General features: G+C 44.4%; 10 protein-coding genes and 1 non-coding gene across 11 annotated transcripts; 6 read left to right on the forward strand and 5 right to left on the reverse strand.

The window, feature by feature from the left end:
- Positions 1-247: 247 nt before the first annotated feature.
- TIM10 (protein transporter TIM10) lies at positions 248-523 on the forward strand (the record flags this gene model as incomplete). Its single annotated transcript, XM_020212423.1, has 1 exon — positions 248-523. The coding sequence occupies one exon, from the start codon at positions 248-250 to the stop codon at positions 521-523; it is 276 nt and encodes a 91-aa protein (XP_020072828.1).
- Positions 524-562: 39 nt separating this feature from the next.
- CYT2 (cytochrome c1 heme lyase CYT2) lies at positions 563-1,452 on the reverse strand. Its single transcript, XM_020213928.1, has one exon. The coding sequence runs from the start codon at positions 1,412-1,414 to the stop codon at positions 644-646; it is 771 nt and encodes a 256-aa protein (XP_020072829.1). The 5' UTR covers positions 1,415-1,452; the 3' UTR covers positions 563-643.
- A 455-nt stretch (positions 1,453-1,907) lies between these two features.
- Positions 1,908-1,989, forward strand: CYBJADRAFT_t2. Its single transcript has one exon. It is a non-coding gene; the product is annotated as a tRNA-Leu (tRNA).
- Positions 1,990-2,551: 562 nt separating this feature from the next.
- ERG8 (phosphomevalonate kinase) lies at positions 2,552-3,931 on the forward strand (the record flags this gene model as incomplete). Its single annotated transcript, XM_020216100.1, has 1 exon — positions 2,552-3,931. One exon carries the CDS (start codon positions 2,552-2,554, stop codon positions 3,929-3,931), a length of 1,380 nt encoding a protein of 459 aa, XP_020072830.1.
- A 614-nt stretch (positions 3,932-4,545) lies between these two features.
- Positions 4,546-5,502, forward strand: CHA1 (L-serine/L-threonine ammonia-lyase CHA1; the record flags this gene model as incomplete). Its single annotated transcript, XM_020212271.1, has 1 exon — positions 4,546-5,502. A coding segment is annotated over one exon (957 nt), but the record flags the coding sequence as incomplete, so codon positions are not given.
- Positions 5,503-5,619: 117 nt separating this feature from the next.
- SMC1 (cohesin subunit SMC1) lies at positions 5,620-9,243 on the reverse strand (the record flags this gene model as incomplete). Its single annotated transcript, XM_020213481.1, has 1 exon — positions 5,620-9,243. One exon carries the CDS (start codon positions 9,241-9,243, stop codon positions 5,620-5,622), a length of 3,624 nt encoding a protein of 1,207 aa, XP_020072832.1.
- Positions 9,244-9,844: 601 nt separating this feature from the next.
- On the reverse strand, positions 9,845-10,404 carry CYBJADRAFT_165203 (uncharacterized protein; the record flags this gene model as incomplete). The annotated part of the gene is made up of 1 exon (XM_020213929.1): positions 9,845-10,404. The coding sequence occupies one exon, from the start codon at positions 10,402-10,404 to the stop codon at positions 9,952-9,954; it is 453 nt and encodes a 150-aa protein (XP_020072833.1). The 3' UTR covers positions 9,845-9,951.
- Positions 10,405-11,465: 1,061 nt separating this feature from the next.
- Positions 11,466-12,507, forward strand: BIM1 (microtubule-binding protein BIM1). The gene has a single exon (XM_020213930.1). The coding sequence runs from the start codon at positions 11,510-11,512 to the stop codon at positions 12,452-12,454; it is 945 nt and encodes a 314-aa protein (XP_020072834.1). The 5' UTR covers positions 11,466-11,509; the 3' UTR covers positions 12,455-12,507.
- Positions 12,503-14,905, reverse strand: AFG3 (AAA family ATPase AFG3). The gene has a single exon (XM_020213931.1). The coding sequence runs from the start codon at positions 14,847-14,849 to the stop codon at positions 12,573-12,575; it is 2,277 nt and encodes a 758-aa protein (XP_020072835.1). The 5' UTR covers positions 14,850-14,905; the 3' UTR covers positions 12,503-12,572.
- A 260-nt stretch (positions 14,906-15,165) lies between these two features.
- CYBJADRAFT_192701 (histone H3) lies at positions 15,166-15,903 on the reverse strand (the record flags this gene model as incomplete). Its single annotated transcript, XM_020217455.1, has 2 exons — positions 15,166-15,608; positions 15,900-15,903. The coding sequence occupies 2 exons, from the start codon at positions 15,901-15,903 to the stop codon at positions 15,220-15,222; spliced, it is 393 nt and encodes a 130-aa protein (XP_020072836.1). The 3' UTR covers positions 15,166-15,219.
- A 351-nt stretch (positions 15,904-16,254) lies between these two features.
- CYBJADRAFT_133482 (histone H4) lies at positions 16,255-16,533 on the forward strand (the record flags this gene model as incomplete). The annotated part of the gene is made up of 1 exon (XM_020213107.1): positions 16,255-16,533. A coding segment is annotated over one exon (258 nt), but the record flags the coding sequence as incomplete, so codon positions are not given.
- Positions 16,534-18,390: the final 1,857 nt, after the last annotated feature.

Consider the following 18,390-nt stretch of genomic DNA (forward strand, 5'->3'; position numbering starts at 1 on the left):
GCCCACTGGCGGTGCCTCCTCCATGCTCCAGGCCTCCTTCCACACCAATTGGCCCTCTGGTTCCGTGGATTCTGCCTGGCTCCCCCCCCCCACCATCGAAACACCGTACAATTTCCTTTTTTACATTGCTTTTTTGAGCCTCTTCTCGAAAGCTTGCCGAAAAGTGAAAAATTTCAACGGTTTTATCCAACATTGAACGGTCTTCCATAGGCAGAAACTAGAGACGTATACCCAGTCATAAACAAAGATGTCCTTCCTCGGTTTCGGTGGTGCTCCACAAATCTCGTCTGAGCAGAAGATCGCAGCTGCAGAGAACGAGCTCGATATGGTTACCGACATGTTCAACAGACTTGTCGATAACTGCCACCAGAAGTGCATCAACAGAAGCTACTCTGAAGGCGATATCTCTAAGAACGAATCGCTGTGTATCGATAGATGTGTTGCCAAATACTTCGCAGTCAACGTCCAGGTGGGCGAGCACATGCAGAAGCTGGGTCAGAACGGTAGCTTTGGAAGACCGTGATTCATATTTCTTGTATATATATGTACATGTCCTGTGGTGTGTACGTACAGCAATTTTGACGTTATATTGAGTGAAAGAATTTGTGATATATATGTACAAGACAGCGACCTTGTCCCGCATTCAAAGGCCAAAGAACTTCAACACCCTTAGCTTCACACCTTCAAGGCTGTTCAATTTTGGTCGAACATCGAGGTAGAAACTGGCCATGCCTGGAGCCTTCGGGTTCGGTCTGCCACTGTAGAAGTCTATAACGTAATCAATCTCCTTACCACAGCGATCAATGGTCCAGTCGTGTCTGTCAAAGGGCTTCTGATATCCGAGGATGAGCCACTTGAACCACGCCTTTGGCGTGATCTTCTTGGAATCGCCTTTGAAACTGGTGAGTTGGATGCCTCCGCATGATTCACCACCACGACCGTTTTCCCAATCCAGAATTTGAACCCATGCTCTCTCATTAACAGCATTATGTATAGGAACCACGGCCTTCATCACTTCGGCTTCAGGTTCCCATTGCTTACGCTTCATGGCTTCGAAAAACTGCTTTTGCGATGGGTATATCCAATTACCCTGTGCACCGGTTCTTGGAATCGATGAGACCTCACGCTCTTCCGGCAACGGAACGTCTGTCTCATAAACTGGAGTCTCAGGTAAGAGGTCAGACGAGTGCTGCTCCTGTTGATGTTCGACATCAGTAGGGATACTTTTACCGTCAACTATGGCTTTACTCTTGCTCAACTCTGCCCATTTGGACCTTGCAGTATGATCAACGGGACATTTATCCGCATTACTAGAGCCATCGGAAGGAATAGGGTGTGGTGCTTCTTTACCGAGCTCTACCCATTTTGATCTGGTTGAATGATCAACAGGGCACTTTGGTTGTTCCTCAGACATCGCTTCTAGAGCCTCCAGGGTGATACGTCGGAGTAGTAGTAGGGGGAGATGTGTAAAAGTTCAAATTTTCTCGAGTTCATGTTGAGGTTCTCTGGAGTCATAATGAACGGTTTTTTCCCAGTAGGGAAGTATAAACAACAATGGTTTAGTTTATATGGGCATTTTACTACACTTTACTGTCCATATTTAATATGACAATTGGTATAATAAGTTTGTTAATTAATATAGCTATTTTCTAAATATTGGAATGAATTTTTACTACGCAACTTTTATTCTAAGGCTAATATTAAAAAGTTGGCAATGAGTAAGCACAATTTCAGTGATTAATGAAAGTTTAATTCCAGTTATATCATCAGAAACACTGGTATTACTGTATTATGAATTTTATTACAATTAAACACAAGTCTTTCACCATTTATTCCGCTATAATTATAACTCTTGACTCCATAATGAGACGACATGGAAACCCGTGGAGCTCTAAATTTCATCAAATGGATCTTTGGCCGAGCGGTTTAAGGCGCTCGACTCAAGATCGAGTATCGTAAGATGCATGAGTTCGAATCTCATAGGATCCATTATTTTTTTTTCGAGGCGCGCGCTTGGAGGGATGCTTGGTGGGGAGGGGACCCTAGCCGCTGCAATTGAACCTTTATAAAATCATGATCTTGGTGATCACAGTATAATGGGACATCGACAAGTGACCATCATTGTGATCATGTACATGACACTAATATGCGTTCACCCTTCCACCTTGGCACGGAAACTGGCGTAAAGCCAGACGTTGCGTGGTGAGTGTGTTCATATGCACCGTGGTAATGTCTCGTCCAGTGATCATCATTGGAACCCGCAAATACAAATGCTAAACAAGAGCCTAAAAGTTACAATAAACAAAGAGAAGTTGGCTATACATGGATTGAGCCTTGATTTTTAATCCCTCAGCTTAAAGATCCTTAATGTATCCAATTAACATTCCTAAAGTTATTCCGTGTCTGCATGTCGTTCGAGAAAGACCAAAGGACAAACATCGCGCGGAAAAACAACGGACAAAAAACAACATCACAGAAGACGTTGCATCAACATAAAGCTAAACGACAGAAACACACACACACACAAACAAGCAAAACACCAAAGTTGATCATGGCTCGGTCATTTAGCGCACCGGGGAAGGCCCTCTTAGCAGGAGGTTATCTTGTGTTGGATAAACAGTTCAAATCGTACGTTGTAGCGCTCAGTGCACGAATGCACGCTGTGATCTCCGGCACTGAAGTTGATGGGCTTGAGCATACTGTGATAACCATCAAGAGCCCACAGTTCGCACAGGGTGAATGGCGTTATTCCATTAACGATGATAATGGCGGACTCGATATTGTTGAAGCTAACGGAAGAGTTAATCCGTTTGCGCAATTGTCGGTGCAGACGGTTTTGGCGTACGTAGCCTCGTCACCAAATCAACAGAGGAAGAGCAAGTCAGAGATTGAGATCACAATCTACTCTGACTCCTCGTACCATACTGTGGAGAACACCGTGAAGAAAACTCACGGTGCGAAAGTATTCCACTACCATTCTGATGAAATCACCAAGATTGCGAAAACCGGATTGGGATCATCAGCTGGCCTTGTCACTGTGTTGACGACGGCGCTGTTGTCATACTATGAACCGAGTGTGGACTTGGAAGATCCGAAGACACTTCAATTGATTCATAACCTAGCGCAGGTGGCTCACTGTCAAGCTCAGGGGAAAATAGGATCAGGCTTTGACGTCGCTGCTGCCACGTTTGGTTCCATCACTTACAGGAGGTTTGATCCAAAGCTGATTTCTGAGTTGAAACCGCTTGCGGAGTGCTCAACGCTTGAAGAGTATCACAACTCTCTCAAGTCACTGGTGGAGTCTCGAGACTGGGATATCCACATGGTTCCAGTGGCATTACCACACGGGGTTAAGCTTCTTATGGGAGATATCAGAGGAGGTTCCAACACTCCTAAATTGGTGAGTAAAGTCCTCAAGTGGAGAGAAACCGATCCAAGGAGTGCCAGTGTATACGAAGGCATAGATAGGGCCAATATGACGCTGGTGGACTGTCTTTCCTCGCTGAACACAATGTTCAGAGAGCATCCAGAGTCTTATAAGGCTTTGCTCCATGAGCTATCTAGTCTGAACTCACACGAGATTGCTGGTCTTAACAAGCCATCGTTCTCACTGCTGCACAGACTTATTGGCTCCAATAGCACAATCAGACACAACATGAGATACATAACGAGGGAATCCGGCGCAGAGATTGAGCCTCAGCAACAGACCGCACTCCTCGACAGTTGTTTGCAGATCCCCGGTGTCCTGGCTGCTGTTGTTCCAGGAGCCGGAGGCTATGATGCCATTTGTCTACTGGTCATTGAGGAATCATTGGATGCTTTCTACAGGCTTACACGCAACGACCCAAAGTTCAGCAACGTTACATGGATGGACTTAAGAGAAGAGGCCAGAGGCATTGTCGAGGAAGACGCTCTCGACTACGGCCATTGACCCCCAGTAATGAACCACATCGCTATATAAATGCCTCTGAAGACTGAGCTTGTTCCGTACACTGTAGAGAAGTACAGATAACACGAGATAACGAGAGAAACATAGGGCACTACGGCCGTCTGCTATTGGCTGAGCCTTCACAGAGCTGGTGCCCCTCGCTGACTCCGTTGGCCGTTCTTGACTCCTCCCTGGGCAAAAGCTCCGACAGACTCCGGACCGAGGCTCTGAGTCAAACATCTCCTTAGGCAGTGGGAAGAGATTCACAGGGGCAGAGCCACACGAGGAAGGAGCACACAACGGTAAAAAAGCCCTTGCGGCCAGAGACGGCAACTGGGGGCATTTCACGATGGAAAAGAAAGGTGATGTTCGTTTGCAAGCCAATGGACACACGGTGGAGGGGCAGAGAGGAAATGCCCGTACATATATAAACCACCTAGTCTCCTCCATCATTTGGAGATGCTTCTTTCTTCTTCTTCTGCTGGTTTTCCTCTCATCGTTACCCCAGATTTTGTGCTGAGAGTGCTCAATCAATGCCTGCTTCAACCACTGCAAACACCATCATAAAGAACTTCAAGCAACCATTGACTCAATCTCTGCTGCAAAGTCTGAAACCGTATGTAAAGACTCCGCTGGTTTACTCGCCACGCCTGTCTCAGCAGGCAAAGTGTCATATCAGACTCAAACAGGAGTTTACACAACCTTCTGGCTCTTATAAACTGCGTGGGTTGTCGCATTTGGTTGCCAAAAGGCTTCAGTCACTAAGCCCGGCACAGCTGGCTCAAAAACCAGTCCGTGTGGTTGCTGCTAGTGGTGGAAACGCTGGGAACGCAGTGGCATTGGCAGCAAGTTTCTATAACGTTGATGCCACTGTCGTTGTGCCAACATGTACCACCGAGTCCATGAAGTCCAAGATCTCTGGTAACGGTGCTCAATTGATCACCGCAGGTAACACCATCGGAGAAGCAGACGAGTACTTACAGGCAGTGCTGATTCCTTCGTTGGAGGAGGATTATACGGTGGTTTACTGCCATCCGTATAACATTCCTGAGATTTGGGAAGGCCATTCCTCAATGGTTGATGAGATTGTGGCCCAGTTGAGGTCTGAAGGCTCTCTAAACCGTCTCAAGGGTGTGGTGTGCTCTGTCGGTGGTGGTGGTCTATACAACGGTTTGGTTCAAGGCCTGAAGAAACATGGATTGACACATGTTCCAATAGTAACCCTGGAAACAGACTCTGTTCCAACGTTCCAAGCTGCAATTGACAGAGGTGAACCAGTGACTCTGTCGAGCTTCAACAGCATTGCAACAAGTTTGGCCTGCCCATACATCACCCAGCAGTCATTGGACAACTACCATAACCATGAAACCTTTAACCATTTGGTTTCAGATGTGCAGGCTGCCAATGCGTGTCTGAGATTTTGTGTGGACTACAACATCATCGTCGAGCCTGCTTGTGGTGTTGCACTGTGCTCAGTGTATGAGGATATCATCCACAAGTCATTACGTCTCAGTGAGGATGACATTGTCGTAGTGGTAGTCTGTGGTGGAAGTGCAACTTCAATGCAAGATTTAGTCAAGTATCAGCAAATGTACAGTTCTTGAATAGCAAATTATAACAAGTGCAATTGGAAGAAGAGACTCTTTATGGACGTATAAAGTAAAGTAGCAACCTAGGAGAAGAGATCCATCTCAAGCAACTTTAGGGTATACTCTCAGGTCTAGAGTTAACGTTCTTGAACTGTTCTCATCCTGATCTCTGTAGATACCAACAAGCGCATCAGAACGCTCGAACAAGGTGTTCTTCAAGCTGATCACGATGAATTGGAAATCAGCAGAAGCGTGCGTGGTGATGTAGTTGGCAATTTTGTTGACGTTTGAATTGTCCAAGGCTGCATCGACTTCATCAAGGACAAAAAATGGAGACGGATGGAAAGAATGGATGGCAAATAACAATGCAAGTGCTGCGATGGTCTTTTCACCTCCAGATAAGAACTCCATATCTTTGAAGCGTTTCATAGGTGGCATGGCGTGGTACCGTATTCCTGCAAGGTATGGCTCGTCCTCTTCTTCCAGAGTTAAGTATGCAGACCCACCACCAAGTTGTGTTGAAAGGTTAGCCTTAGTGAGCTCTTTGTAAATTGGATCAATCTTTGATGAAATATGTTGGAATGAGTCCATAAACAACTTATAACGCTTATTCTTCACAGATAGGAATTTCTTGAGAATATTTGTCTCATTAGCACGCTGCAAATTCCATTCTTCAGCTAATTTACTCATCTTTTCTTCAACTTCGCTCAATCTGTCAGATGCTTTCACATTAGGCGAGAGTTCTTCCAACTGCTTAGCCAATTCCTCAATTTCCTTTGTCATTTCATCAAAGTTTACATCCCCCTTTAGCTTGCCACCGAGATCTGTATAGTCAATTACAACTTTTCCAGTTGTATCAATTGGGAACTCAATACCAGGTAGTTTAATGTTGTCTATGTTACAATTGGTGAGTATGGTCAGCCTCTCACTTTCAAGTTCCTCTATCTTCTCTTGATTGATTTCTATCTCTTTCTTAAGAGATTCCTGATCCGTCAAGAGTTCATTCAATGTATCCTCAACATTTCTGATTTCCAACAACTTGGATTCATTGGCCTTTTCAAACTGCTCCAGCTCATCCTTGGAAACCTCCAATTCACTCTCCATTTGGTCAATAGAGTCTTCAACCACCTCTTTCTGCTTTAGCAAATCCTTCAAAGTAGCTTCAAACTTGTCAGCCTCTTTACTAACCCTGGCCAATCTCGTCTGAGTTTCTAGCAATCTCTCCTTCTCAAAGTCCAGTTTACTTTGCAATTTTAACAGCTCCGTCTCATATTGACGCAGTTCACGATTATGCTCACGAAGTTTAGTACCGGTGGATTCTTCATATTCCTTGATATTCTTGAAGCCCAATCTGGTACAGAAGTCAGAGAAGATACCTTCCTGAAGCGTCTCCAATTTCTTCTCTTGTGCCTTGATAGACTTGTCCAACTGGTCCAAAGATTTTAATAGCTCTTTTTTCTTTTGCGACTCGTCGTTGTTATCGTAGTAATTGATTTCAGCATTGACATCGTTTAGAGATCTCTCCAACTCCACACGTTTTCTTCTCACTTGGCCAACTTCGTATTGTAAAGTTTCCAATTCAGTTTCTTGGTTCTTAGTGAAGATAGGATCAGGTCTAGACTGGTTCAAGATTTCTAATTCATGCGCCAATCTGTCTTTCAATTCATTCAGTTTTTGTACTTCACCTTTATTCCAACGTCTATCCTGATTCCTAGAATAACCTGCAGTCATTGCGTTGGACTTAGAGATCAAAGTACCATTCAAACAAACCACCTTAACGTCAACACCCTTGGTCCATCTGATGGATTTGGCAATTTCAATATCATCGCAAACCATTGAATCAGCACAGGCAAACAATACCGCACGTTCCAAGTATGGTTCGTATTCCACAATGTCGATTGTAGGACGAGCGCCTTGGTCCAGATGACGTAGTCTTGGATCAACCTGCTTGCATTCAATGATATCCAAAGGTATGAAGGAAGCAACACCTGAACGCTGTTCTTTTAAGTAGTTGATACACTGGTGTGCGACAGAGGAACTTTCCACAATGATGGCATCAAGATGTTTACCCAATATAGTATTGAGCGCCACAGAATACTGTCTATTTGTTGGTTGTACAAGATCTACCAACAAACCCCTAACACCTGGGAAGAGACGTTTCAAAGTTGCAACGTTTTGACGTAGCTGACGTTCACGATTGGTTTCTCTCTGATTAGCGTTAAGTTCGTCAAGTGAGACAAGAGTTTCACGTAACTTAGTTTGCAATTTGTATTCGTTATTGAAAAAATCCTCAGATTTGAGGTTAATCTCTTTAATAAACGCCTTTTGCTTTGCAACTTTTTCATTTAATTCGTTCAAGTCACGAGAGACGTTAGTCAACTGTGTCTTGTAATCGTTCTGCTTTAATGTCAACTCTTCAATCTTTTCAGATGAAACAGATTTCTGCTTCTCCAAATTTGCAACAATTGCTTCGATTTCTCTCTTCTCATTGACCAAGAGGGACAACTTTTCATCTTCTGAAGCACCACCCATTTGACTCAAGAACTTCTGTTTCAATAGTTGGTATTCCTCCTGATCTTCAACGCTGATGGATGCAGCGTCCTTGATCAACTCTTTCGTTGCAGACTTTTGGACAGACTTAACAGTCTTGATATTTCTTTCCAAAGCTTGAACTTTCAACTCTTGGGATTCAATATCCAACTTGAGTTGTTGTTTATTTTTCTTCAGTTGATTGAGCTTCTTATTAGAATGTTCAATATCCGTGGTCATTGGAAGCAAGCTTCTCTTGGTAACGTTGACCTCGTTCTTCTTATCAACAATCAATTTTTGGACCTTATTTAGCTTTAGCGATCCCTTGACGTATTGGGATTGGATTGATTTTAGCTGGGTCTCCTGCTTTGTAACATCTTGTTTCAAAGACTGAAGTTTTTTCTTAGAGCTTTTGATGGACCCTTCCACCTTCTCCTTTTCCTGATCCATGTGGTACAATCTTGACAGCGTGGAGTTGAGAATCAGCTTATTTTTCTCCAAGAGTTTCTCTTTATACAACTCGGCCTCATCAGTCTGTTCTTGGTACTGTTTGAGCTCACTCAACAACGTTCTTCTTTTCGACAATAACAACGCCGTTTGTTGTTTAGCCTGGTCGTGCTCTTCTTTCAGCTCTTCGTATTCCCTTTTGAAGTCAATGGAGCCGCTAACAACCTCCAACAGCTTACTCAAGTCTGATGGCGACTGCGAAGCGATCTGCTCAACGTCACCCTGGAACACCAAGAAGTTTCTCGCCTTGGTCAAGATATTCTCCTTCTTGAGCAGATTCGAATACTCAGCAGCAGAGATCGATTTGTTGTTCACCCTGTAGTCACTAGCACCGTTAGAGCTGATTGATCTCTTCAACTCCAAAACGTCTCCATTGGATTTCTCATACACCGCCATAACATACGCAGTTCTACCAGTAGCACCATCACCACTGCTGTTATCGTCGTTATCAGACCCATCCGCATCATCCGCATCAACGATCCGACCTCTATAGATCAAGTCCTTCAGTTGGTTAGATCTCAAGTGGCTTGCTCTCACACCCAGCACAAAGGATATGGCATCCATCATGTTTGATTTACCAGACCCGTTTGGACCAATGATCGACGTGAAGTTCGCCGAACCAAACCCAACGCTCACCGTCCCACGGTACGATTTGAAGTTATGGAGCTCCAACCCAATCAAGCGACCCATTTCCTACCGTTTAAAAGTTAACCGCCTTGTTTACTTCGTCAACCGCCGTGGTTTTGTTGTGTTTGATGATATGTAAACAGAAAGAACTTATTCCATTTTTTGACTTTTTTGATTTACGCGTCGCATTTTCGCGTTTCTTTCGTGTTTTCCCAGTGGCAAGGTCTGATTATGTAAGCACATATTTATCAGGAACAACACATCGTAAGCACTATTTTAGACCAATTTTGAAGGTTCTTATTCCATTTTCTCACCAGGAGAACCATCTTTTACACAAGAAGACCTATGATGATGATTATGGAAGTAGGCACTGATATGGTGTTGTTATTGTAATGGAAAAACTGCAGTTCTTGTACTCTCTTTAGGCTTATAAGGCCATTGGATCTACGTATGGGAGATGAGGTTTCAAATGAGAGCCTCCGCTACTCGAGGATGAGCATGAAGGATGTTATGGCACTCTTAGGTGAATGTGAGAAAGGCGAGGAGAGTGTAAAGATCCTGAACAATTGTCAGTGAATGTGTATAGTGAATGTGTACAGTGAATGCCTACAGTGAAACGAAAGAGCAGAACCATTCAGATGGTGTTTTCTTCATGGACCAGAGAACCACGATTATCATTGCGCTGGGAAACGAGAGCACTGTGAATATTCAACAAAGATGGCACACTCGACAGAGCAACGGTGTACAGTTATGGAGGATGGTGCTGGCGTGTCAGACAGGATTAATACCATCTCCATTCTCTATCAGCACGTTAATGATATTCTCCATTTGCCTCTTTGCAATGTATATATGGTTATCTTTTGTGAATGGCCCAAGATGTGGTGAGATCGTAACATCGTGCCTATTGAGATACCTCTTGTCTATGTGTGGCTCGTGCTGGAACACGTCAAGTCCCACAGAGTTGACTGTACCGTTGTCCAACGCTTCGAACAAGACATCCTCATCAATGGCACTTCCTCTTCCAATGTTGACGATTCTAACACCACGCTTTACCAGCTTAATCGAATCTCTGTTGATTATGTTCACAGTATGCTCAGTATGCGGCACAGCAAGTACTATCAGATCTGCAACTGGAAGTGCTTCCTCAATAGTTGGATAGTACACAGTGTCGAACGGCAGCGATCCTTCTTCCAAAGGTGTTCGCTTGGTGTATACAATCTTCATACCCAGGGCCCAGAGCCTAATGGCAATTTGTTTGCCAATTGAGCCCAGTCCAATGATGACAGCAGTCTTTCCATTAGGACTCTCAAGTGATTTACCACCAATTGTGGCAAACTTAGTCCAGTTAAACCTCTCATCAGGTGCCTCCAAGGGCCTACCGTTGGCATCAACAGCCTCACTTCCAAGAAACCTCTTCGTTTTAGAACTATCACCGTCACATTTTCTCAACAGCTTGTCAAAGTACGCAGTGAATCTAAAGGTGGACAACGTTAGCGATAGCGCCATATCTGCAACGTCATTAGCAGGCGCATCACCAATGTTACACACTTTGATACCTTTTGACTTCAACTTGGGGACGTCGTACATATCATAGCCAACACCGCTTAGAGCAATCACTTTCACCGTTGGTGGCAGATAGTCTATATAGTTATTCAGACGAGTAGCATGGTGCACCAGTGGCTTTGTTATCCAAATTGCTGAGATGTCGTTCAGGTCAGTAAGCAACGCATGTTGGAACTGTTCGATGCTGACCAGCGGGTACACAACAACTTCGAATAACTCTTCAAACCGCTTAAACTCCGCAATGGTTGGCACCTCACGACGTGCTGGGTTTGTTGCAAAGAGAACCTTGTGCTTGGAGGACATGACACACACTCACAAGCAAAAGGAGATGCCATAGAGTGAAGACAAATGAGAGGAAACCATTAGAGGGCCTCTTTATATGAGCCTAGTATACATATGCAATTGATTATGCACGGATGTTATCCCCAAATGGGCAGTTTAACCGAGACAATAACCCCTACAACAGTGGGTTTACCAGCTAAACTGAGGCTTCAGTTGTCTACGCCAGTGATGCAAAGGGTTAAAACCCAGAAGAAAAGGGCAAAATTGGCTCAATATTGTAGAAACTACCGTGTAGAACTTATAGGTCACATGACACGACATCCTGTTTCACGTGACACCCCAAAGAGGAAAAAAGCGCGAAAACGCGGCCCTTTGTTTACTTTTCGTCGCTGCTCTTACTTTGTTTAACGTTGTTTCACTTTGCTTCACTCTGTTCGTAACGGACTTCACCTTCTACTCACTGAGCCCTAAGCGATTGGATGCAATGACCGAATCACGTACCGAGCTGCTCAACTGGCTGAATAGCATGCTGGATTTGAACTACACCAAGGTGGAACAGCTGGGATCAGGTGCTGCGTACTGCCAGATCTTGGACTCCATCTTTCTCGATGTGCCAATGAACAGGGTCAAGTTCGATGCCACGAAGGAGTACGAGTACTTGAACAACTTCAAGGTGCTACAGTCCGCGTTGGTGAAGCACAAGATCCAGAAATCTGTTCCTGTTGAGAGACTCATCAAGTGCAGATTCCAGGATAACTTGGAGTTCTTCCAGTGGATTAGAAAGTTCTGGAAAGAGAATAAGGACGAATCCGAGTACGATCCAAATTCAAGAAGAAAATACACACCTCCTCCAAGTACAAGCGCAAGAGCAACACCTGCACAGTCGAGACGCACAACACCGACTACGTCGACGTTGAGCTCTTCGCGTCGCACAGCTTCAGGCTCTTCAGCAGCCGGGGTGTCTTCCTCAGCGTTACCAAGAACTAGAAACGTGTCGTCGTCATCAACATCGGCGCCAGGTTCTAGAGTGGTGTCACAGCAGAACAAACAGCTAGAACTGGAGCTGCAGCAGACACAAGGTGCGTTGGCACAAGTTGAGGAGGAGCTTGGAGAGTATAAAGGGGCCCTCGATGCCTTAGAATCTGAACGTAACTTCTACTTTAACAAGCTTCGTGAAATTGAGATCCTCACTGAAACTACAAGTGATCTGTTGAAAGAAGGAGCAGCCTCTACTGTGGAAATACCATCTCTGAAGGATATCCTAATCAAGATCCAAGAGGTGTTGTATAGCACAGAAGAGGGATTCCTAATTCCAGATGATGATATCGATGAACAGCAATTACAACAAGAGGAACAGCACCAGCAGCAGCACCAACAACAACAACAGCAACACGCTGCAGACATTGATATGGAAGAGGAGACTTTTTGAAGATAATTTGAATCGTATAATACTCTATAACGTTACAAACTGCTATGAATGCATAAGTTTTCTAATTATTCTCTCTATGTACAGAAAAAAAGATACAACAGCCAACTGTTCTGAGATCTCAAGCAGGTGCAACGTCTTCAGCACCGGATCCATCACTCTTTAAGCCGTTATTCAAGTACTTTTCAAATTCAGCGTTCTCAGACCATTGTCTTGGACCCAAAAGTGAAATCATATCGTCTCTAGTAAGCACCTCTTTCTTCAGTAAGAGTTGTGCAACTTTCTCGACATCATCGCTCTTTTCAATGAGAAGTTGCTTACATCTGTCGTAGCACTCATCGATTATACGTCTCTTCTCCAGATCAATTGTTCTTGAGGTTTTTTCACTATATGGCTTTTGAATCTGGAACCCACCTTGACCATCCGTATCGTAGGAGATATAGCCAATCTTCTTAGACATACCCAAGGTGGTAACCATGGACTCGGCAATGTTTGTAACTTTCTTGAAGTCATCATGTGCACCGGATGTGACTGACTTGAAATGAATCTCTTCAGAAACACGACCACCCAGTGCCATTGTCATTCTATCCATAAACTGATCAACGCTGAGCAAGTATTGATCTGGAGGCAAGTATTGGGCATAACCAAGCGCACCTTGACCTCTTGGAATGATAGAAACCTTTAATAGTGGGTCTGCCCATCTCAAATACCAACCACAGATAGCATGACCAGCTTCATGATAAGCAACAATTCTCTTCTCATCAGGAGACAATACTTTTGACTTCTTCTCCAAACCAGCAATGACACGTTCAATAGCCTGTTCGAAATGTTTCAACTCAACAAATTCATCGCCTAGTCTTGCAGCAGTAAGGGCAGCTTCGTTACAAGCATTGGCAATATCAGCACCTGAAAATCCTGGAGTGAGAGCAGCCAATCTACCAGCCAATTCTTCATTTGCCTCTTTAGCGATACCGTTTTCGTTAATCTTCAATTTCAACTTGTGCAAATGGACTTTATAGATTGCCTTTCTTCCTTCAATGTCTGGTCTATCTATAGAGATGTGTCTATCAAATCTACCAGGTCTCATCAAAGCAGGATCCAAGACATCTGGTCTATTTGTACCAGCTAAGACGACAATGTGATCGGAAGACTCAAAACCATCCATTTCAACGAGCAGTTGGTTCAAAGTGGCCTCTCTTTCATCGTTACCACCACTCATGTTACTTTTACCTCTTTCTTTACCAATGGCATCGATTTCATCGACAAAGATGATTGCTGGAGCCATTTTTCTAGCAGTTTTGAATAAGTCACGAACACGAGAGGCACCGACACCGACAAACATCTCAACAAACTCAGAACCAGAAACCGAGAGGAAAGGGACACCGGCTTCACCAGCCGTGGCCTTCGCCAACAAGGTCTTACCGGTACCTGGTGGTCCAGATAAAATGGCACCTCTTGGAATCTTTGCACCCAATCTTTCATACTTTTCAGGACGTTTCAAGAATTCAACAAATTCCATAATCTCCTCCTTGGCCTCATCACAACCGGCAACGTCTTTGAACTTGACTTTAATATCTGTCTCTTGGTTGAACAGTTTGGCTTTACTCTTACCCACGTTGAAGATGTTGGACATTCCGCCACCTCCACCGGCACCACCTTGCATCTTCTTAGTCATATAGAACAATCCACCTAGCAAGAGCATCGTAGGCAAGAATGGAGCCAACAAACTGAAAATTGAGCGTCTTTCGACAAACATAACTGGGATTCTTTCACTTGAAGGGATCTTCAAACGGTCTTGAATCTCGTCAATCTGCTCTTCAAAGACATCAACAGAGCCGATAGTGAAGGCAACGATTGGCTTTCCTCCAAACAGTCCGCCGTTAGGGATCTGGGAGGCAGCTTCAGGCCTCAACTCCGCCTCAACGACATACTTGTTGATAACATACATCTTCGAAACCAACCCTCTCTCGAGGTATTTCGACTTGAACTCTTGGAATGTCAGCACATTCTGGTTGTTGGCCTCGTTTGGCGACAGGAAGTAGAAGAACAGCGTGAAACCAAGCGTCATGTACACCGAGCGCAGGAACTCCTTCGACTTGAAGTAGTCTGACAGTGACATGTCCTTAAACGGGTCCTTATCATCCTTCTTGTCACCCTTTTTGCCCTTCTTCTCTTGCCCCGCCTTGTTCTCATCCGCCTTATCGTCATCTCTCTTGTCCTTCTTATCCTCAAACACACTGCTCGAGTGTTTAAACGTCGTCAATGGCGTCGTAGAGAACGCCCTTGGTGACACCGTCCATGGACGGGGTCTGAACGTAGACACTCTCCCTTTCCCACACGCCTGAAGAGAGCGCAACAGAGCAGCCGAAGACCTCTGGTTCAGTACTCTTCCAATCATCCTGTGTATACTGAGGTCTCTTCCTTCCCGAAATAGCAGTCTTTGGTCAGGGCGGCCTCCTTTGTAGCTGTTTAGGGTGTTGTGGAAGTGGAAGTTCGCCTTGCGCCCAGATGCCTTTTGCTACTTTTGCGCTTGTTTGTTTCCGATGGCGATTTGCCGGAAGAGGCTTACATAAGCAACCAGGTTCAAAGCATGGGATGCTGTTCAATGGAATGCTGTTCAATGGACGACAGTGCTGAATGGTTGTTCATTGCTTTGAAAGAACCCGTTTCAGGCAGTGGTGCTAGTGCTACAAGCCTACAGAGCCAGCTATAACCATAAACATTATTCAATTCCCATCTAATATACAAGTTTGCGGAACACCTCAGATCTAGGATCTCTCACCTCTCAATCTTCTAGCCAATTGGATATCCTTCTTCTGGATGGTAACACGCTTGGCGTGGATGGCAGCCAAGTTGGTGTCTTCAAAGAGAGAAACCAAGTAAGCCTCGACGGACTCTTGCAAGGCACCGATAGCAGAAGATTGGAATCTCAAGTCGGTCTTGAAATCTTGGGCAATCTCACGCACCAATCTCTGGAATGGCAACTTTCTGATCAAAAGCTCAGTGGACTTTTGAAAACGTCTGATCTCTCTAAGAGCAACGGTACCTGGTTTATATCTGTGTGGCTTCTTGACACCACCAGTAGATGGGGCAGACTTTCTGGCAGCCTTGGAAGCGAGTTGCTTTCTTGGGGCCTTACCACCAGTGGACTTTCTTGCTGTTTGTTTGGTTCTAGCCATTGTGTTTGGTTTCGATACTCTCTTCAACGTTACAATGGGAGGGAGAAAAGTGGATGATTGTTTCGCCTTTTATAAAAGCTTGAGTGGTGGAAGCGTACGCACTGTTTGTTTTGTTTTGATTTCCAGCGCCACCCCTTTGCGTTGCCTCGACGGCGAGGGGATGTTCCGTTCTGAGAGTTACACAGGTGTTTACCCTAGTAGGGCGTGGATAAGTGTAAAAACTGGAATGGCAAACGCTGGAGAGAACTGGGGTCCATCCTCATATTTACGCATAAAGCCCAGCGTAAATATCAGCACTAACAAATACCGTGATGGAATTTACACTGTGGGGTTGTCAACACGCAGTAAATTTCAGAATGTAAACAAAATTCTATGCTGAAAGTTACGCTGTGCCTGTGCGTAACTAACAGAACGTAAACACAATGTACGACGCGGTTGTGTTTGTATTACAGCGAGTGTTGAAGACGTGTGGTGGTGATTCGTATATAACTAGAGCGGTTTCCCACTGTTTCTTGTGCTTGCCTCCCTTTGGTTCCTGAATACAACAAAACAAATAACAATCAATTAACAATGTCCGGTAGAGGTAAAGGTGGTAAAGGTTTGGGAAAAGGTGGTGCTAAGCGTCACAGAAAGATTCTCCGTGATAACATCCAAGGTATCACAAAGCCAGCCATCAGAAGATTGGCCAGAAGAGGTGGTGTCAAGCGTATCTCTGCTTTGATCTACGAAGAAGTCAGAGGTGTTCTCAAGTCCTTCTTGGAGAACGTCATCAGAGATGCCGTCACTTACACTGAGCACGCTAAGAGAAAAACCGTCACTTCTTTGGATGTCGTTTACGCTTTGAAGAGACAAGGTAGAACTTTGTACGGTTTCGGTAACTAAAGAGCTTTTTCTGGGAAGGGTTTTATATTTTATGGTTTTAATTGTACATTAGTTATGAGTTCGGAACTTGGACATGTAGATGACTTCTGATGGTGTGCACCTCATAGTGTATTAATGTTGTAGGTTGTGAAGATCGCGGTGGTGAAACACCCAGACACCGCATACTGCTTTTCCTTTCCCTTGCTCTTTTGCTTTTGAAACCCCCTTAATCACCGTGGTAACCGGTGTAAGGTAAACAAACAGCAAAAAAATGCTGTTCGCGCCGCCCGAAAACAACAACAACACAAAAAAATAACCACAAAACCAAATCAAAACACAAAAATTAGCCGCCATCGCAAATCGGGATCTTCAACACTTGAAATTCCAGTTAAACAAGCACGAGCAAAAGGAAACACCAAGGGGGCGGACGGTGATATTTCCTTTTAAACCATCTTTCCTAACTATAAACCTTTCGCTCGTTCTCCGTTGCTTCTTTTCCTATCATTTTCCCCAAGCATTAGCCGGATCAGATCAAAGGTTTATCTAGCATAGTGGCTTTTACCCTTGGAAACGGCGGGATCTTACAGACTCACAGCCTTTAGCTTTCCTTGTTTACATCACCTTCTTTTTATTGTTGCTTGTTTTTTTTACTCAGATTGCCACTTAGACCATGCTACGTAATAGAGAGAGAAGAAACGGGCTGATCGTTACACAGCAGAGGTCAACCTACGGTAAGTACAACAAGGCGTCAAACAGAGCTCGATACACCTTGAGCGACATTGTGTTAGATTCGACGGCCCATGATCATAGGGCTGAAGATTTCGACATTTCGAACGATAGCTTCAAGATGAGTGACGTTGAAGATGAAGAGGACTACGCCGGAGCAGTTGCCCACAATCCTGTTGATGTTGCAGATGATGATACGCTGGATGATATTTACCAAAGGGGTGGTACCGGTATCATTTCCATTGCCGTTTCAGATCACGAGTCAGATGATGAGAATTTGTACTGTGTCTGGCCAGCGGCCAAGCAACAACAAGAAGTCACACACCAAACGGTATCAAAACCGGCAGGTTCTTCGGTTAGACCTTTGTCATCCTCCTCTTTAGCTTCCCATGAGACGATGCCAAGGCCACTTTCAAAGACATTGTCAAAGACATCATCAAAGACACCGTCAAATGGAACAGGCGATCGTAAACGCAAATCGATTCTGCAAGAGTTGAATAATGTGCCGAATTCCAGCGTTACAGCGCAAGAAAAGAGACAGTCGGTGATGCTGTCCAGTAAACCTTCACTACCAAGGACTTCTTCGTCAAACTTATCGAAGAAGAACAGATCAAGTGTCCACAGTAACCAAAGCAAAAGGTGGTCAATGCTGAGCTTTAACGATGACAGTGGTAACTCAGTAAAGACAAAGAGATTTTCAATCAGCTCTTTACAGAGTGACACCATCTCAAAGAGATTCTCAATCTCTTCAGCCAACTCAAGTTCTTCGAGTTTCAAAAACGTTGTTTCAAAAGTTGGCAATGCCCTTTCCTCTGTTTCAGTAAGCTCTGGCGATGCATCAAATGAATCAACCCCGTTCAAAAATGTACAACCTGGTGTTGTCAATGAACCTTCCACGGTAATTCCAAACCCAACAGTTGCAGAGGCATCCTCTAACAAGAGACCACTCTCAAGCTCAAACGCTCCAGCAGTTTCTTCACCGGTGGTTCCAAGAAAATACAGCATGGCTGTGTCATCGGTGACAAATGCCACTATCAAGAGCTCTTACCAAGCAGAAAGATCTCAAGTTTACTCACAAACGTTTAACGGAAATCCAAATAGCAGGAACGACCTCTCTCGCGTCTCTACAGAGGGAGATCAATTAAGTGTTTTGAGTACAAACACAATGTCCAG

This window comes from Cyberlindnera jadinii (genome assembly GCF_001661405.1).
Source record: "Cyberlindnera jadinii NRRL Y-1542 unplaced genomic scaffold CYBJAscaffold_1, whole genome shotgun sequence".
Classification (NCBI taxonomy): Eukaryota; Fungi; Ascomycota; class Saccharomycetes; order Phaffomycetales; family Wickerhamomycetaceae; genus Williopsis; species Williopsis jadinii.